This window comes from Acanthochromis polyacanthus, chromosome 3 (genome assembly GCF_021347895.1).
Source record: "Acanthochromis polyacanthus isolate Apoly-LR-REF ecotype Palm Island chromosome 3, KAUST_Apoly_ChrSc, whole genome shotgun sequence".
Taxonomy (NCBI): Eukaryota; Metazoa; Chordata; class Actinopteri; family Pomacentridae; genus Acanthochromis; species Acanthochromis polyacanthus.
In genome coordinates this window covers 1,787,817-1,808,816 of record NC_067115.1, presented here as the reverse complement: position 1 = coordinate 1,808,816, position 21,000 = coordinate 1,787,817, and the positions used below count along the sequence as shown (strand labels likewise).

The following is a 21,000-nucleotide window of genomic DNA, read 5'->3' as shown; positions in this document are numbered from 1 at the left end:
CACAGCAGCAGCTTCATGAATCACATTAGAATTTAGTTTATTCCACAGCCTTTCATACATGCTACATTTCTGCTGTGGAAAATCCAAAAACAGTCAAAGTGTTCAATTTGTGGAGACTCTGGTTCTAGACTCATTTTACCGGGGGACCAGTGTTTAATCACAAGGACTAATAAAAACATGATATTTAAGCACTAAAACTTTGATTTTACGTCATATTAAAATTCAACAAATGCTTTTTATTTTTTACAAAATACAAAATAAAAATACATCAACTGAAACAATGAGGTCCTGTAGAAATGTGGAACATCAGGAACATCTGAAATCAATCACATGGAACAAAATCTTTGGTTTCCTGATGTTTGAAATCCTTGAACTCCAGCAACAGGATCAGAAGGTTGTGCTGTCTGGAAAAACACGTTAGGATCCCAGACCTGGACTCTTCTGGACTCTGTCTGGAGTTCCTCGTGACAGAACATCCAGCCGTGGATGAAGATCACACCAGCTTGGTGTCCTGACCCATCAGAATAAATGAAGCTGGACTGGGAAGTCATTCCTGGACTAATATGTGTGGAAAGATGCACAGGAAACACAGTTTACAACAACAAGCTACATCATGGACCATATACATGGATTTGTTTACTTTTTAACACAAGATTCATTTATCAATGACACAAAAGGATTTACAGCAGAAAGCAGCATTTTATGGACACAGTTCTATAAACTGTAATAATTAAATTTAAGCACATTTTCTACAGGACAAACCTGATGGAGCAGCAGCAGATACACATGTATCCTCTTCCTGAGTGAATCAATTTGCATTTTATTTCATTAAAAGCTATAATTTAATGTATATTTCATTTATAAATCTACAGGTGCTGACAATCAGCTGTTTATTTATTTAATGCGTCATTTACTGCAATATTTAATCTGCAGTATTCATCATTTACTGCAATATTTCACCGATAATGTCCATCATTTACTGAAAGTATTTTACGTGTAGTATCCATCATTTAGTAGTCTACCGGTAAGATTCATCATATTTTGCAGCATTTCGTATTCACTGTTTGCTGCAGTATTCAACCTGCAGTATTCATGATTTACTGCAAAATGTACCTGTAATATTCATCTTTTTTTTGCAGTATTCCAACTGTCATGTTCTTCATTCACTGCAGCATTAAACCTGTAATATTTATTGTTATTTACTGCAGTAATTCACAGGATACATTCATCATTTACTGTTGTACTTTATCTGTTGTTTCCATCATGGACTGCAGTATTTGACCTGTAGTGTTCATCATTTGTTTGCTTCTTTATTCATTTTTATAATGGGACAGTTCACACATTTACATTTAAAGATGACAGATTTTAGCCGTGTGGTTCATTTCCATCTCGAGTCCCATTCAAAAATTAAAAAAAAAACCAAAAAAACACAAATCACATAAAACCACAACTGAACAAAGACGTAGAAAAAGAACAAACAACAACACATCATGCACACAAACAGACAACAGCTGGAGGACCGTGACAAGCTACCAAGCAGTAATGAACATTTACACATGGTTCTACTGCACATATCCTCTGTCAGTGTTACATTGTTCTACTGCACTAACCCCTCTGTCACTAGAACACATGGTTCCTCTACATAGAACCTCTGACTCTGTTACACATCATTGTGTTGCACATCAGCCTGTCCTCATTACACAGAATCCCTAAATATGTTTTCATCATCTCCTAATCATGTGTCAGCTTCCACTCCAGCTCAGGTTCAGCTTTCATATCTCCATAGTGACCACGTCCTCTTCTGCTGCACTGCAGTGTTCCTACAGGAGCCCAGGATGGACAAACCAAACGCTGCCACTACAGAGGGCCTTCCCATGTTTCTGTCCCAGTAGCAGCTGCTGGAGGTTCTCCTACACACTTGGAAAGGAAAAGCTGCTGATTGGTGCTGATCTGCATCCTCACCACTAGATGCTGCTGAATCCTGCACATGTAGACCATGTTAAAATATTCATGGAGGCAGAAAAAAAGATGTTTTACTTTAAATGGGGTATTTTTTTTAGCATCACAAAGTCCAGTCAGAGTTAAAGATGGGCTCTGATGAACATCAGAGCTTAACAGAAAGTTCACTTCTGTGGCATCATTTCAGCCTCAGTTGTTTCCAGGAAAGAAGCTCTAAGAAGCCACAGAGCTCCTCCTGCTTCTATCCAGTGAATAAAGTGAAACATTTAGCAGTGAAGAGACGGATATTCCATTCAGTAGCTGGTAGAGACCAGAATCAGACTCGCATCCAACAGATGAGCAGAAACATGATTCCAGATCAATGATAGCATTGCTTCATAAAGGCTGCATGTGGAAATTAGTGACAGTCTCTCATAAGTTACTTCTATCAACTTAGAAGCCCACATATCTGTCATGTGTTCGCATTATTGTTTCTGCTGCCCCCTAAAGGCCACATCCAGACATTACATCTCACTGAAGGCAACATACTCTGACAGTGTTTTGATGAAATAAGCCTAATCATGACCTCACTTCCTGCTCGTGTTTCCACTGAGTGTGTCAGATTCATGTCTGTGTTGTGGAGGGACACCTGGGTGGAGCGCTGGCCCTCGGCTGCAGAGAGCTCCATCACTTCCAGTCTGCACAACAAATGTCAGAGTGGGAATGATGCTGCCCATGAAGTGTCTGAACGCCTGCAGGCTGTAGAGGCATCTGAACAGCAACACACAACACTTTGCTGTGACTTTTAGTGTAACGATGACAACTGATGGTGAACACAGACTCATTTGAACCCAGTCTGTGCAATCAGGACTTTTTTGTCTCTTCAAATCATCTGCAGTAAACCAGCAGAAATTAGCCTCATAGGTGGGACCAAGACTGTAAATAATTGTGGCTGCAACACATAGAATTGTAGAAATGACACTTTATGATTAAACTGCACTTGTATATCAGGGCACCACTTAGATAGACCTTTATCAAGAATATTCCAGCTTCAATCATCAATAATTCATCACATCTACTGGTACTGATCAGTCTCCTCATCAAAAGTCATAAACTCTGATTTCATTGACCTCCAGTTCCCCAAACAAAGAAATACACGGCAGAACCCAGGATATTTAGACACAAACATTCATGAACTAATACCAGGAACAAACAATAAACAACAGACAATGAATGAATGAATGCAGATAAACAAACTAATGAACTGTGATGGTCACTGGAAGTTGCTGGTAGGAAGGAGATGAGTTTAGAATCACTCTGGAAATGGAAAACCAGTTGGAATTAGTTAATGTAGCCGTCTAGCAGAAGGAAACTGATCCCTGCGTAGCCTTTAGGAGGAAGATGGAGGCAGCAGGATGTGAAGCTGTGATGATCTGATGGATGAGTTGACTTGGTAACGTAGAGACCAGAAGGAACTTTGGCAAGTTTGTGTTTCAGAAGTGAGCCAAGTAAAAACACTAAGAGTCCAAGCTCAGAGTTGGACAGAAAATATTTTATTCAAGTTTACTTCAGGAGTCCAACTTTAAGTACAACATCAGAAAACAAAGCTCTAGTTTAAAGTTCAGCCACACGTTTCTTTCAACTGTCATAAAAGAACCCAGTTTTAAGACTTTGTTTTAAGTCTTCATGAAAGAACCTTTTGTGCTCTGAGTCCTTGTTGCATTCCACTGACTTTCTTTGATACAGAAAGTCTTGGAGCCAAATTCAAACCAGCATCTAACCAGTGGTGGATGAGTTCCTCCCAAAGGCTGGTGTTGAGCTTCACCGTCCAGGAGAGCTCACTGAGAGTTCAAATACCTGAAGAATTTAATCTGAGGGGATTTCTTTCACATAAAAATCAAATTAGTAACTATCTATCTAGAGCTAACTAGATAACTATCTATAAAAATGATAAAACTGTTTGCTTCAACAGAAATGAATTCATTCAGACTGTATTTGTAGAACACCTTTAATACAATCAGGATGGAACACAAAGAGCTTTATAGAATCAAAGGAAGCCACAATAAACAATCGTCCATAAAGCTTCTAAATGAAGGAGTGGATAAAAACAGGGAGTGAACGAACGCTGTCAGAAATAAATGCAATGAGGAGACATGAGTGGTAGAAGAGGAAAAAGAGACCAGATGTAGAAATAAAGAGACAAATAAATGAAACATATGAAAGAATAAAATAGAACTAACATCAATTAAAGCCAGACTCAAAGGCAGCTGGGGCTCTTCAAATCTCCACGTTCTCTGCTGCCCTCAGGTGTTCAGGAAGAACGTTCCAGAGATGTGGAACACAAAGGCTGCCTCACTGTGGGCTTTTCTTTTGACTCTGGCTTTCATTTAAATACTCTGTGGAAGAAGAACCTTCTGGGGTTCTCCATCACCACTGAGGAGGAACCTTCTCACTTTCAAACACTTCCTGAAGGAACCCCTGAAAAAGTTCTTCAAAGAACCGTTTTGTGGACGTTCTGCTTCCATTTAAAAGTGATTATTGTTTTATTGACCTCCAAAAAAAACTATTAAAGACAATACCGTCCAATTTATTTCCTTGGTTTGAGAATAAAATAACTAAAAACAACGAGAGTAGAACTGGAACCCAAACACCTTTAAAAGATTCTTTGAAGAACCTTTCTAAGGGTTCATCAAAGAAGCGTTTAGAACTCAAAGGATTCCTCCACAGGAGATAAAAGTGATTCTTCTTGGAGAGACCAGAGCAATACAAGCATTTACTCTGGAAAAAAAACTATCTGGACTTTTACACATTTTACTGTTCATTTTTCACATATTTGAAACGCATGAAAATATGAATAAAATGATAAAAACAAACATCTCATGTAAAAGAACATTACAAACCTGGAACTTTAAATAATCTTAGAGTTTCCATCTCTGAAGTCTATTGAACTGTTGAAACACATTTTACATCAAATGTATCCACATTTCACAAGCGTCTCCTTTAATTTAATAGAGACAGTAAAATTTAGCTTTGATATATTTCTAACATTACATATAATTAGTGACAGTTAAATAGATAATGTTGGTTCTGAGGTTTGAAGGATTTTTCATGAAATGACAGATTCCTCATCTAATTCCAGAAGTTACATTAGAAAAAAAACATGATCTGATGTGAAATTAATGACAGAAAATGAAGTCAGGAGCTCAGAAAGGTCAAAGGATGTTCAGATTAAATTTGAACTCTGAGCTCAACGAGCTGCTGCTGGACCTTTGAGGACTAAACTGGATTTATCTTCAGTTTGTGGCCTCAACATGATGTGATCTAAATGACTCCAATGTGCTTCATTAAACTCTCTCTGGGCTCCAGGGCTTCAGCTGACATGTTTCCAGGACACTTTGTTCTCATCAGCTCAATGTGCTGCAGGTAGAGAAGCTCAACAACTTTGACTGCAGCTGGAAATAGAAAGTCAACTGAAATAGAATCCTGCACCGACACAAACATCCTGAAACTTCCTGCACACTCTGCAACCTGACATCAGCCTCCAACAGATCATGTCAACATTAACTGCACTTCTCCATCATTCAGTGTGGAGCTGCAACACTAAACTATACAGTGAGAACAACACACTTTACACTGGTTCCCAGTCCACCTCCCAGTAACATGGTCCATCAGAGTCTCTGCACACCAGCTGCTGCTTCAACCTCTGGATCATCAGGACACACTTCATCCTCTCACCACAAACACCGTCCTGATCATCAATACCTCCACCTGCAGAGAGAACAAAGACCAGAGGAGATGAATGAGTTTGATGAGCAGCTCATCAGGACTTCAGACGTGTTCAGAGCAGCAGCTTCATGTTAACGTTTTGGAGTGAACACACTGAGCTCCAAGCTCACACACCTGCACACACTGTCAGCATCAGGTGTGTTTCTCTGCACATTTCACTGCATCCACAGTGGAAACAAACTGCTGACAGTCATCAAGCTTCATTGCTGCACAAACTCTTCACTCATGGATTTACTACTGTTTCTGTCTCCATTCTGCTCTCACAGCTTCACTGAGAAGCTGCAGGTTTACAGGAGACACTGGATCTTTGCTTTGATACTGACTGTGTTTAGTAAAAAACTAATGGAACCTTCTACTGACCTCACAGTCTGCAGGCTGCAGTTTGGTCTTTCCAAAAGATCTAACAGATGTTTCACTGATGAATCCTGCAGGATGTTCCTGCTCAGGTCCAGATGTTCCAGATGTGAGGGGTTGGACTTCAAAGCTGAGACCAGATAATCACAGCTGATCTCTGACAAACTGCAGCCCTCCAGTCTGAATACAGAATAAAAGATGTGAGTTGAGGAGACAAAGTTCCTGCTTGAAATCATTCAGAGTTTCATCATCAGTTCAGAGCTGCAGAAATCTGGATTTCTATGCATCAAGTCAACGTTAAATCTCCTTCAAATCTTCTTTTCATACGTGCAGCTTCATCAATGAGATCTGTTCATTTATTCTACCAGAGGAGAAGCTGCTGGACCACAGAGGACAAATACATTTGCTTCCAGGACAGAAAGGTGAAAAGCATCTAAAGGTTGAGCAGCAGATAAAGCCACTGTCTTTACTTCAGTAATGTTAGGGCTGACTTGGTGACCCTCAGAGGGTCAGCTGGAGTCTTCTTCTTGGACATCCCTTAGTTCTGCCCCTAGTCATGCTGCTATAGGCCTATAGGCTGCTGGGGGACCTCTCTGGAAGCACTGAGTCCTTCTCTAACTCCCTTTGTATTTATTATATACCATTATTGCATTACACTAACTCTGTTTCTCCCTGGGTCCTTTCTCCAAGTGTCCCTGGTCCCAGAGCTGGATGCTTCAGATCTGCGGTCGATGTTCCACCAACTGGTCTAGTCTCCATCATGTCCACTGTGGGATGCTGCTGCTGACCTTCCTCCAGTCCACTGCTTCCAGCTGCTCATTTCCACCAGTCTACTCTGCATCGCCCTCTCTATACTTGATATGCTCTTCTACATACTGTTTGAATTTGACTACCAGGCATAAATGTAGTAGATTTAATGACAGAGCTGTACATCATAACAGGAAACTATGAATCAGTTTACATGTTAGCTTCTACTTTGTACGTATCAGCTGTCATATCATGCATGTATCCAACTGTGTGTTATATGTTCCTTGTTCCCCACCCTCTCTTCTCCCATCCCTCCTTCTCCCTCTCCTCCTCCTCTCTCTCCCTATCACACTCCCCCACTCCTTCCTCTTCTCCCCCTCTCAACTTGCAAGCCAACATCAGGTGGGTCCCCGCATATAAAGAGTTGGGTTCTGCTCAAGGTTTCTTCTCATTAAAAGGGTGTTTTTCTTGATACTATCACCTTGGGGCTTGCTCTGGGGGTTCGAGCATATTGGTTCTGTAAGGCATTGTAAGACAATCTGAACTGTAATTGGCACTATATGAATTGAACTGAATTGAACTTAAGTGATATCACAGCTCCAAATGCTGGAAAGGATGAAGGAGAGAGTTTGTGCCACTGGTGAGCTTCCAGTTAAAGTGTTGCAGTGATGTGACACACAACAGGTGCTGACAGGTGAGGAGAGTTCTTCTACTCACTGACTTCTATCAGCTCAGCACAGAGAACTTTAAGGACACTTTAGCTTTGACTCTGGACTGAATGTAGAATTTGTGACTTTATGAGAAACTTTGAATCACTGAAAACATGATGTCTGACCTCAGAGTCTTCAGGATGCAGTCTGGACTCTCCACAAAACCACTCAGATGTTTCACTCCTGAATCCTGCAAGACGTTGAAGCTCACGTCCAGATGTTCCAGATGTGAGGGGTTGGACTTCAGAGCTGAGGCCAGAGAATCACAGCTGATCTCTGACAACCTGCAGCCCTCCAATCTACATAAAGAATCAAAGATGTGAGTTGAGGAGACAAAGTTCTTGCTTGAAATCATTCAGAGTTTCATCATGAGTTCAGAGCTGAAGAAGCTTCATAAGGTCGAAGTTTAGAAAATGGAAACTCCAAGCAGCTGAAGCCAACAGGATGCAGCTTCAAACAGTCCAACAGAAGCAGTGAAGAAGAGCTCTCATTAATATTAATGACAACATGCTGCTGCTTCAATAAAGACGGAGTGACTTCAGCTCTGAAACTCTGCAGCTCCACCAGTGGCTCCATCCACACAAACTCATGCTGAACAACAAACACAAGGAAAAACACTCGCACATTTATTTCACTTTCTGCTCACAGTCACACAAACACACAAGAAGGAAACGTGGACAAAATGAGGCTCCAGACTGTAAAATATCTTCATGTTCTGGAACCATGGAGACCTTTCCATCAGGACTCTACATTCACATCATTTCATTCTTCATCCATCTGTCATTGATGGTGGAAAGTGTCCATCACAGTTTTCAGAGGATCAGGTGACGTCTTCAAACTCTTTTCTCAAACACAAACATCTTCACTTTCAGATGACTCAAAGCAGAAAAAGAAGAAAATCAGCAGAAACTCCAGCAGAACATGTTTGTCATCACTGCTTTAATTAGAGCCCAAACAATCCGTCCACTATTTGATGAGTCCATGGACAAAAGATCCAAAACATTTCAGTCATGGTTTCAGTCAGAACAAAAAAATAGCAGAAACACCAAACTGGTTCCAGTCTGTCCACTGGGAAGAGTTTCTGTTTTCTGTCACATTAAACTGAATATTTGTGCTTTTGGACTGTTGCTGGAACAAAACCAGACATTTGAAGACGTCACCTTGAACTCTGACAAAGTGGGATCAACAGTTTCACTGCTTTTAATCTTCAATCAACTAAACTATTAAAAAAACTGACAGCTGCTTCAGGAATAAAAACAAATGTTAGTTCCTGCTGTCAGTCTGAAGTGTAGAAAAACATGAGGTCAGATCTGAGCTGAAGATCACGTGTGTCAGAGTTTCACTGTCAGTTATTCACTGGAGGATTTTTCTGTTTTTATTCAGCTTTGAAATGTGCAGCTCAACATTTCTCTGCCACAGTCAAAGGACGAAAGCAGACAAGAAGAAAACAGACGTTCCCATGAAGATCCTCAGTGTGGATCAGTAGAACATCAGCCTGATGGCTGCAGTTTAGAGTCACCACAACTTTACATCACATTCATCTCAGAACACAAAGAAAACATGATGTCTGACCTCAGAGTCTTCAGGATGCAGTCTGGATTCTCCACAAAACCACTCAGATGTTTCACTCCTGAATCCTTCAGGTCGTTGTAGCTCAGGTCCAGATGTTCCAGATGTGAGGGGTTGGACTTCAGAGCTGAGACCAGAGAATCACAGCTGATCTCTGACAAACTGCAGGCCTCCAGTCTGAATAAAGAATCAAAGATGTGTATAAAAGCATTGATGATCCATCAGATGTGTTCAGGTTCTGAATGTGCAGATCAACATTACTTTGTCCTCATCAATCAGCTTTTCTCTAAAAGCAGCACGGTGACTTTGTCCTTCTCTTATTGTGGATCATCATCATGTCAGCCTTCTACACACATCATCCACATGTCAGCACAACATTCATCCACCTATTCATGTCCACACATCAGTAACATCTGCTGACCTCAGTCCACTCTCTCATCAAAGGATCAACATCAAATCTCTTCATTCTTTCATTTATTCCATCACCTTCTTCTTCTTCTGTGGAAATCAGCTTGCTAGCTTTGTCTCCTTCACATCTTCCAGTGTGTCTTCAACAACAGTCACATGTCATCTGTACATTACAGAGGGATTCTGATTCCTGCTGTCCACACTGACTGTCCACTGCTCTCTTCCTAACACAACTCCACTGGAAGGAATCACTTCATCAGCTCAGCTCACACTAACATCAAGCTTCAGCTTCTGACTCACACTAATCAACTTCCACACTGTTGACAACTAAACTCCTCTTTGACTTCCTGAGGCTCCACTGCAGCTCAGCACAAACACTGTGGAAACACAAACATACTGACTGGATGTGCTGAAGCCTCACATCACTTTCACATCAGCTTTACATTCAGACACACAGCAGGACTGTGGATTCTGTCCTCCATCTGGAACTCTGCAGTCAGCTCATCAGGGCATTTATTCACACTTCAACAATCTCAAACATCTTCACACTGTTTTCAGGAAAATACTCAAAATTTACCAACAAAAACTTCAAACTTCAGTCAAGGATTTAAACTGAATATATTGATAAACCATCAACAGTGAACTGACCTGAGAGTCTCCAGTTTACAGTTTGGACTCTGCAGTCCATCACAAAGATGCTTTGCTCCTGAATCTTGCAGGTCATTTCTGCTCAGGTCCAGTTCTATCAGATGGGAGGGGTTGGACTTCAGAGCTGAGGCCACGACTTCACAGTGGAACTCTGAGAGTCTACAGTTATAAAGTCTGTTATGAGACATAAATGACAAAACACGTTTTTATGAAAAAAGAATATTTTATATTTCCTTCATGCATTTGATAGAAGAACATCTTGACTGGACCTGTTGGACATTTACTTCTTCACATCAGTGCTTCAGCAGATCTTCTCTGACTGTTTGACATCAAACTGAATTCTCATCAGCCTCTCTCACACCTGCACACTTTGAATCTTTCTTTGGTTTCATCTGCAGATGGAGGACAGAAGATGGACTTCCATTCAGGCTTCCATACTGTCCACAGTCTGTCAATGTGATCTGATCCCATGTCTGACTCCACAAAGTTCTTAGGAGAACATGTGGATCAGGAGAACATTTTCTGTCCTGTTTTCACTGGGACTTGGGATATAGTGACTGAGTTGTGCTCAGTGAACAGTTCCAGTAGAAAGATGATGATGTCTCTGCTGTGGACCTGCTGCTGTCAGCTTCACCTCCATCACTCAACATTTACTGATTAACTCATCACTGGAGAACATCACATACACACGTGGACAAAATTGTTGGTACCCCTCAGTTAAAGAAGGAAAAACCCACAATTCTCACTGAAATCACTTGAAACTCACAAAAGTAACAATAAATAAAAATTTATTGAAAATTAAATAATCAAAAACAGCCATTACTTTTGAATTGTTGATTAACATAATTATTTAAAAAAACAAACTAATGAAACAGGCCTGGACAAAAATGATGGTACCTCTATAAAAGATTGAAAACTATTTGACCAGAGTGACATGATTAACTCAGGTGTGTCATTTAATTGACATCACAGGTGTTTCCAAACTCATAATCAGTCAGTCTGCCTATTTAAAGGGAGACAAGTAGTCACCCTGCTGTTTGGTGAAAAGGTGTGTACCACACTGAACATGGACAACAGAAAGCGAAGGAGAGAATTGTCCCAGGACATCCGAAAAAAAATGATAGACAAACATCTTAAAGGTAAAGGCTATAAGACCATCTCTAAACAGCTTGAAGTTCCTGTGACAACAGTGGCTCATATTATTCAGAAGTTCAAGACCCACGGGACAGTAGCCAACCTCCCTGGACGTGGCCGCAAGAGGAAAATTGATGACAAATTGAAGAGACGGATCGTTGGAATTGTATCCAAAGAGCCCAGAGCAACCTCCAAAGAAATTAAAGGTGAACTCCAAGGCCAAGGTACATCAGTGTCAGATGGCACCATTCGTCGTTGTTTGAGCCAAAGTGGACTTCATGGGAGACGACCAAGGAGGACACCACTGCTGAAAAAAACTCATAAAAAAGCCAGACTGGAATTTGCAAAAATGCATGTTGACAAGCCACAAAGCTTCTGGGAGAATGTCCTTTGGACAGATGAGACCAAACTGGAGCTTTTTGGTAAGGCACATCAACTCTATGTTCATAGACTCAAAAACCAAGCATACGAAGAAAAGAACACTGTCCCTACGGTGAAACATGGAGGAGGCTCAGTAATGTTTTGGGGCTGCTTTGCTGCATCTGGCACAGGGTGTCTTGAAAGTGTGCAAGGTACGATGAAATCTGAAGACTATCAAGGCATTCTGGAGAGAAATGTGCTGCCTAGTGTCAGAAAGCTTGGTCTCAGTCGCAGGTCATGGGTCTTCCAACAGGACAACGATCCAAAACACACAGCCAAAAACACCCAAGAATGGCTGAGAGAAAAGCGTTGGACTATTCTAAAGTGGCCTTCTATGAGCCCAGATCTGAATCCCATTGAACATATGTGGAAGGAGCTGAAACATGCCATTTGGAGAAGACACCCATCAAACCTGAGACAACTGGAGCTGTTTGCTCATGAGGAGTGGGCCAAAATACCTGTTGACAGCTGCAGAACGCTCATTGACAAATACAGAAATCGTTTAATTGCAGTGATTGCCTCAAAAGGTTGTGCAACAAAATATTAAGTTATGGGTACCATCATTTTTGTCCAGCCCTATTTCATTAGTTTGTTTTTTTAAATAATTATGTTAATCAACAATTCAAAAGTGATGGCTGATTTTGATTATTTAATTTTCAATAAATTTTTATTTATTGTTACTTTTGTGAGTTTCAAGTGATTTCAGTGAGAATTGTGGGTTTTTCCTTCTTTAACTGAGGGGTACCAACAATTTTGTCCACGTGTGTATGACCATCTGGAAATATTCTCCTGTGATGACAGACCACTGAGTCAGCTTTTATCCTCAACGTTCTTTAGAGAGATTCTGAAAAACTTGTTGCGCACAAACACAAAGAACAAACCAGTGAAGTTGAATTATTTCCACCATAATGTCTCGCAAACATGTTATCAGGGTTTGTAGCGTTAAAAACACAACTCTGAGCTTTGTGTCCATCACATCTCTGGAAACAGTCTGACTTGTAGCATTCTGCTCTGAAATATTTACACCTCTGAGCATTTCCTGATTCCACTCTTCTCTGCAGCAACAACACACAAAACACCAGAGTTTCTCTGTGAGGAACTGAACATCAGGAAAGATGTCACATCTGGACTCTGGAACCACTTCCCTCTTTTGAACCAACAGCTGAGTTCACATCAATAAAAAGCTCCATGACTCAGTCTTTGTCTGATCAGTCGTTTACAGAGCCTGATGTCCGAGTTAACCAGCTTTAGATACAAACTGTTGGACAAACTGATACAAACTGTTATTCTCTATCTAGCATGTTTAAAAAACAATTTCTCAGTCTTTTAAAGGCAGAAAAACTCAATGAACACATGACACTTCAAAAAAAATGGAGTCAGCAAAAAAAAAAAAAACAGGAAAAATTATGAAATAAAAACAAGGAACTCATTAAAAACCCATTCTGAAAAGTGACAGCAATATATTTATCAAATTCATTCTCCCAGACTTAAATGTTTTTTGGAAGTGATACAGATCTTATTTTGAACTCTGAAGAGAGAAATCAGGTCAAATGTATTTGTCTGATTAGATAAGACTGATTTCAGAAGCTCCTCATGTGATCAGAATTTTACACAAAAGTTCAAGTTGAAATTTACTTTGTCTCCTGTGGGAGAAATTTGTCTTCGACAAGGCAAAAATCAAGTTGCACTGCAACACAATAAAACAGAACACATCCATCCATTCTCTTTGCACCGCTTTATCCTCACTAGGGTCATGGGGGGTGCTGGAGTCTATCCCAGCTGACTCAGGTGAAGGCAGGGGACACCCTGGACAGGTCACCAGTCTGTCACAGGGCTACATATACAGACACACAATCACACTCACATTCACACCTACGGACAATTTAGAGTAACCAATTAACCTCAGCATGTTTTTGGACTGTGGGAGGAAGCCGGAGTACCCGGAGAAAACCCACGCATGCACAGGGAGAACATGCAAACTCCATGCAGAAAGATCCAGAGAAAGTCGGGACGCAAACCGGTGATCTTCTTGCTGCAAGGCAAAAGTGCTAACCACTACTGCACTGTGCAGCCCAGCAGAACACATGCTACTAAAAATACATAAAAAATACATGACATATCACAAATAAATTTAAATAATATAAGAACAAAACGAATGCTTCACCTGCACAAAAGCCATCGCACAGGCGAAGTAAGGGCAGTGGACGACATGCGAAGGAGTGGAAAAGTGGAAGATCTTTTGGCAAGAGATGTGGGATATGGAGATGTTTAGAGCAAGTTTCACCATCAAGGCAACCCATGATGTTCTGCCATCACCCAAGAATCTCAACCAATGGTATGGTGAAGACCCGACATGCTTTTTCTGCCGAAGCCCAGCAGGCAATCAATGACCTCTCCAGAGCCACTGAAAAGGGAAGTCAGAGGCTGTGGATGAAGAGCAAGGACTCCACCTGGGCCTTCAAGTGAGTAGATTGCATGTGTGTGTGTGTGTGTGTGGGGGGGGGGGGGGGGGGGGACCTGGAATGCTGGGATTCAATGCTGAACCCTGAAGAGGTGTCGTAGGCCTATCAGCGAAACACAGATGAAGGGCACCCACTTGATAACCCAGAGGATGAACTCACTCACTTGACCATCCCAAGGAGTCTTTGGTGACTCACATATGCAAGAAGGGATATCAACATCTAGTCCTACACTCCAGATCTACTGCTTTACTGAAAATTGTAAAAATAAATAGACATTTTCACAGCATTTGAAGCAGCTGAAGAACATCTGAGACAAAACACAGCTGACATGTAATGTTTAATACATGTCAGCATGCAACAACAAGTCATTAATGAACAAGCGGAACATTAGGAAGAATGACATGTTTTAGTGAGAACATCTTAACCCTTTAAGCATCAAAGTCGCAATATTGCAACAACCAACATTGCTGAACATAACAACTCATAGTTTCAAATATAGTGCCTCATGTAGTTACTACTTTATACCAGGAGATGGCGGACATCTGGGACTTCAATCTGAGCATCATTTGTGGGCGTGTTTTCATTCAAAGTTGAGGAGTTTACAGAGTTTGAAAACCGAAGAGATGAGAGTTGTAGTCGGAATGTAACAGAGCTCGAGACGGCGCATTTTAGAGCGAGAAAACTCACCATTCTGAGAGGTCTGGTCACGCTGACAAAATACTTTGTCAAGTAATGGCTTATTCAGATTCTGAAGAGAAATATTCACCCTCTGATGAAGATGTTCAGTCGTCCAGTGAGACAGAAAGTGACGTTGCGTCTGTTCGTAACGGCGGCGGGTCGGTGCGCCATGACAGTCCACAAGCAGCACATACTGGAGCCGATGGTTTGCTTTACCGGGTCCAGGGTGGCAGGAGGGGACGTGGTGGGTGTAGCAGGGGTGGTGAAAACACTGCTAATGGTGAAGAGGATAGCGGGGGTGCAAATAAATGCGGAAAAGCAGCAGACGTGGAAGAAAATGAACTGATAATAGCGGTAGAGGCCGCAGTGGCATTCAGGGCCCCATCTTAAATGACGATGATGATGGCTAGGTTTGCTTGAGAGATGAGGAAGAGTATCACAAGTGGATCAGACATTTTGATGAGCCTATTGGGTATCGTGGAGACTAGGGCTGGGCATCAATCTAAAAGTTTCGATACCGGTACCAATTCCGATACCTTCACTTCGATACCGGTTCCTAAACGATGCTTTCTTCGATACCAGTTTTACAATATATACTCTAACAGAATGAAAATTGCATTACACATTACTTTTCACATCTTGAGTTTAATTTTCCAGTGATTTCCAGTGCAAAACAACATTTGCAAGCAATGTACAGTTCAATACATACTGAGCCACCTTCGCCCCCAGACCTTTTCTGGCCGACCCGGAGCCGGGCGCGGCGCAGCGCCGCGGAGGAAATGCGCCCGGCGGGGGACAGCCCCCACCCGGCGAGAGGTCCCGCGAGGGGATCCTCCCGCACCGAGAGGCCGCCCCTGGCCCACTGAGTTGAATCCCCTGGGCGGACTGCGCGGACCCCACCCGTTTACCTCTTAATGGTTTCACGCCCTCTTGAACTCTCTCTTCAAAGTTCTTTTCAACTTTCCCTTCAGGTACTTGTCGACTATCGGTCTCATGCCGGTATTTAGCCTTAGATGGACTTTACCACCCGCTTTGGCATATACTGCACCGCACACTATTGGCGTCCATTTTACAAAAGTAGAGCCACGTGTTAGACCTCAGAGGCATCTTTTCCCACTTCGATGACACGCTACTCAACTGCAGTAAAGTCAATGTACCTAACGTGAAACCTGTCTGTGAATGGGCAGCATGTTTTTTCCGGCTTGCCGCACGTGTAATGTTACAGCTAATCACAGGTTTGCTTTATCATAATCACGTGATAAGTACCGGAACATGGAACCGAAAGACGAGGCTTATTTCGATACTCACTACTACCGAAACATTTCGGTCGGTGCCATTAAAGAACCGAAGTGCGGTACTCAGCCCTAGTGGAGACAGAGATCTGACAAATTCTGAGCCAAACAATGCCATCTTGACCGACAAACATCAATAAAGTTATGTAATCCATATGTCCGCCGCCTGGTGATCTCATAATATGGAAATTAGATGAGTGAATTTATTCCCATCACAAACTTTGGGTCATATTGATGATTTTTCTCATTTACAGTTTGCCTTTATCTCTAACCATTTTCAAGTTACAACCTTTTGAAAAAATGATATCAAAACTGAATATTTTATTGAAAAAACTCTAAAGGGTGAAGACGTTCATCACATCTGGACTCACCGAGCCTTTCTGCAGTTCCTCACAGCTGGAATCAGTCTCAGTCGTCCCTCCTGTGATGTTCTGTACTTGTCCAGGTCCACCTCATCCAGAACCTCCTCTGACATCTGCAGCATGTAGGCCAGAGCTGAGCACTGGATCTCAGAGAGTTCCTTCTCTGATCTGTTCTCTGACTTCAGGAACTCTTGGATCTCCTGATGTACTGAGAGATCCTTCATCTCCATCAGACAGTGGAAGATGTTGATGCTTCGATCTGGAGACATTTTAGAACTCTTCATCTTCTTCAGGTTGTTGATGATTCTCTGGATCATTTCTGGATGGTTCTCTGTCCGACCCAGCAGACCTCCTAAGAGTCTCTGGTTGGACTCCAGACAGAGGCCATGAAGGAAGCGAACAAACAGGTCCAGGTGACCATTTTTACTTCTCAGGGATTTATACATGACCCGCATCAGGAACACTTCCAAAGTGTCATTGTTATGGTATTTCCAGTCTTTTCCCAGAAAATCCTCCAGAACCTTCTCCTTCCTGTTGGTGTAACAGTGGAACATGTAGACTGCAGCCAGAAACTCCTGAACACTCAGATGGACGAAGCAGAACACCTTGTCCTGGTACAGTCCTCTCTCCTCTCTAAAAATCTGTGTGAACACTCCTGAGTACACTGAGGCTGCTTCCACATCGATGCCACACTCTGTCAGGTCAGACTCATAGAAGATCAGGTTTCCTTTCTCCAGCTGCTCAAAAGCCAGTTTTCCCAGAGACTCAATCATCCTCCTGCTGTCTTCATTCCAGTGTGGATCTGTCTCAGCTCCTCCATTATACTTGACCTTCTTGACTTTGGCCTGAACCACCAGGTGGTGGATGAACATCTCAGTCAGGGTTCTGGGCAGATCTCCTCCCTCTCTGGTTCTCAGCAGCTCCTCCAGAACTGTAGCAGTGATCCAGCAGAACACTGGGATGTGGCACATGATGTGGAGGCTTCGTGATGTCTTCATGTGGGAGATGATGCTGCTGGCCTGCTCCTCATCTCTGGATCTCTTCCTGAAGTACTCCTCCTTCTGTGGGTCGGTGAACCCTCTGACCTCCGTCACCATGTCCACACAGTCAGGAGGGATCTGATTGGCTGCTGCAGGTCGTGTGGTTATCCAGAGGCGAGCAGAGGGAAGCAGCTTCCCCCTGATCAGGTTTGTCAGCAGCACATCCACTGAGGTGGACTCTGTAACATCAGTCAGGACCTCATTGTTGTGGAAGTCCAGAGGAAGACGACACTCATCCAGACCGTCAAAGATCAACACAACCTGGAAGTCTTCAAAGCTGCACATTCCTGCTGCTTTGGTTTCACTGAAGAAGTGATGAACAAGTTCCGTCAAGCTGAACTTTCTCTTTTTCAGCACATTCAGCTCTCTGAAAGTCAGTGGAAACATGAAGTGGATGTCCTGGTTGCTTTTGTCTTCAGCCCAGTCCAGAGTGAACTTCTGTGTTAACACTGTTTTCCCGATGCCAGCCACTCCCTGTGTCATCACTGTTCTGATTGGTCCATCTCTTCCAGGTGAGACTTTAAAGATGTCTTCTGCTCTGATGCTTGTTTCTGCTCTGGCTGCTTTCCTGGATGCTGCTTCAATCTGTCTGACCTCATGTTCATCATTGACCTCTGCAGTCCCTCCCTCTGTGATGTACAGCTCTGTGTAGATCTCATTCAGGAGGGTCTTCTGTCCTGCTTTAGCGATGCCCTCAAACACTCTCTGGAACTTCTTCTTCAGAGAAGACTTAAGTTTACGTCTACAGACTGATGCAGCAAGTTCTGAATGAAAACACAAGAAAGAAAGAGTGAAGTAGAAGTAACCTGGATATTAAAGCACCAAAGTAGCAATAAAGTGAAGGTGACAGTTTGTCCCCTAAAGACTGATTGTGTGAAGATATTCTGAGACTTTAGTAAATGTTCTGTTGATCAGCAGCTTCAGTCTTTACACAAATCCTCTTACTGCTCTGCAGACAGTCAGCCAGCTTCTCCTGCTTCATCCTCCTCAGGAACAACACTGTGATCTGCTCAAACATCTCTCTGCTGCTCCTCTGATCTTCACCATCACCCTCCAACGCCTCCTCATCCTCCCTCTGACTCTCTGAGGAGCATTCTGGGTAATCTGGACTCACAACCTTCTGCATCTTCTTCAGCTCCTTCTTCACAAAAGTCACCATGTTGTCCTCCAGCAGCTGGAACACAGAAATGTGTCAATGAGTCCATCAGAGTCAAATCATGGAGCCAAACATCAGATCCATGTTGGACACACTGACAGTCCACTGGTCTACAAAGAGCAGCATGGAGACGCCTGAACACAACACATGGAGAACAACTTGTTGTCCATGAACTCACCATGAATATGGAGTCCAGGTGATGCTGCTGGACAGACTGAGCTCTGGGAACCTCTGAGTTCTGCTGCTCCACTCTGTGGATCAACATCAACAGTTAGATCTCAGTACGTCTGTCCACACAGACAAACACCAGCTACCACACCATCAACGTCTTCAGGAGACTCTAAAAATGGAACCAGTTATCTCCACATTTAAACCTCATCATGTCTCAACTCGCTGTGACGTGGACGTTCACAACAGACACAAACACTTTGGATTTAAGAGCAGGTCAGACAACACGTCGTACAAACTGGTTCTGTTCTAGAATAAGGGACTCTTTCTGTCAGTTCCAGCTTACATCTGATCAGCAAATGGACGGACGTCTTTAAAGTCAATGACTTCATCCTTCGACTGGTCGCTCTTGAAGGACAGACAGCTGGGTTCAGGACAGTCTGGTCTCTGCTGCTGGATCCTGAAACAAAACCAAAACAGATAAAAACTGAAGAAAAACATCTTCAAGCTGTTAATAAACACAACAACTTTGAGTCTGAAACATCGTTCTGTCACTTTTACTGTCTCACCTTCCATCTGCAGATCGTCTGAAATGAAGAGGTAACTCTTTTGACCAGTCACTCTTCATGGACACACAGCTGGATCCAGGTCCAGGTCCAGGTCCAGCAGAGTGTGTGTTCTGCTGCTCTGGCCTTCAACACACAGAGCTGTGAGTGTGAATAATGCCAGCAGTCATGTGATGCTGAGCTCTGACACTTAGAGATGCTCATCTCACCTCTGAGCTTTGCTCTGGTTCTCATCTTCTCCACACAGAGATCTTGTAGAGGGAGGGACTCCCTCCTCTCTGTCCTCACACTGATCCATAGCAGACAAACAACAACCTGCTGGGAGAGTCACACATTCGTTCTCCTCCTTCCTCTCAGTCACATGACAAACACACTCAGCTCTGATTGGAGGAAACCTGTCCGGCTTTGGGACAGCTGCTTCATCTCAACACTCCATCTAAAAACTGAAAAGCTTTTCAACATCTGACATGTTTCTTTTTGTCCAAGTCCACTATATCCAGTCAGAGGCTGCAGTGGCAGCTGCTCCCATCATCCAAAGTCAATCATGTTACCTTGATGCTGCTGAATTCACATCAGCTCTAGAGACGTTCTACCTTCACCTGTGGAGTAAACAGCCAGAGCAGAGCAGAAACACGACAACTTCTCCCCACAGGAACAGTAAAGTCTGATCTGGCCTTTAATGATCACACGTTGCTGTGATTCTTCCTCATGTTCACCCACATCTACAGTGCCTATCATAAGTATTCACCCCCTTTGATGTTTTACCATTTTATTGCTTTCATAAATCAATCATGGTCAATAAAATTTAGCTTTTTTAACACAAAAATTTATTGGAAAAACTCTTTAATGGCAAAGTGAAAACAGATTTCTATAAAGTAATGTTAATGAAAGAAAATTATATAAATGAAAATAATTGTTTGAATAATTATTCACCCCCTTCAAGTCAGTATTTAGTAGATGCACCTTTGGCTGCAATCACAGCAGTGAGTCTGTGTGGATAGGTCTCAATCAGTCTGAACATCTGCCCACTGCAATTTTGCTCCATTCTTCTTTGCAAAACTGCTCAAGCTCTGTCAGGTTGTGCGGGTATCGGGCATGAACAGCCCTTTTCAAGTCCAGCCACAAATTCTCTGTAGGATTGAGGTCTGGGCTTTGACTCGGCCACTCCAGAACATTTACCTGGTTCTTTTTTAACCATTCCTGTGTAGCTTTTGCAGTATGTTTTGGATCATTGTCTTGCTGGAAAATAAATCTTCTCCCAAGACATAGTTCTCTTGCAGACTGAAAAAGATTGTCCCCCAGGATTTCAGTGTATTTTGCAGCATTCATTCTGTCCTCTATCTTTACAAGCCTTCCAGGTCCAGTTGCTGAGAAACATCCCCACAGCATGATGCTGCCACCACCATGCTTCACAGTGGGGATGGTGTGTTTTTGGTGATGTGCAGTGTTTGGTTTCCGCCAAACATGACGTCTGGTCTGATGGCCAAAAAGCTGGAGTCAAAGAGATAGTCAGAGTCTGTTGAAGGAAAAACCTTCTGTCAACCAGGTGATGTTCACACAGT

The 21,000-nt window shown here is 42.5% G+C and overlaps 2 protein-coding genes across 2 annotated transcripts; both read right to left on the bottom strand.

Annotated features, from left to right (window-relative positions):
• Positions 1 to 5,566: 5,566 nt before the first annotated feature.
• Positions 5,567 to 18,292, bottom strand: LOC127533272 (NLR family CARD domain-containing protein 3-like; the record flags this gene model as incomplete). The annotated part of the gene is made up of 7 exons (XM_051945889.1): positions 5,567 to 5,641; positions 6,090 to 6,258; positions 7,661 to 7,834; positions 9,108 to 9,281; positions 10,161 to 10,334; positions 10,522 to 10,649; positions 16,526 to 18,292. Coding segments are annotated over 7 exons (2,661 nt in total), but the record flags the coding sequence as incomplete, so codon positions are not given.
• Positions 18,293 to 18,304: 12 nt separating this feature from the next.
• LOC127533270 (uncharacterized) lies at positions 18,305 to 19,736 on the bottom strand. The gene is made up of 5 exons (XM_051945888.1): positions 19,648 to 19,736; positions 19,442 to 19,564; positions 19,219 to 19,332; positions 18,883 to 18,955; positions 18,305 to 18,722 (listed from the first exon to the last, which is right to left on the bottom strand). The coding sequence occupies exons 1-5, from the start codon at positions 19,734 to 19,736 to the stop codon at positions 18,441 to 18,443; spliced, it is 681 nt and encodes a 226-aa protein (XP_051801848.1). The 3' UTR covers positions 18,305 to 18,440.
• Positions 19,737 to 21,000: the final 1,264 nt, after the last annotated feature.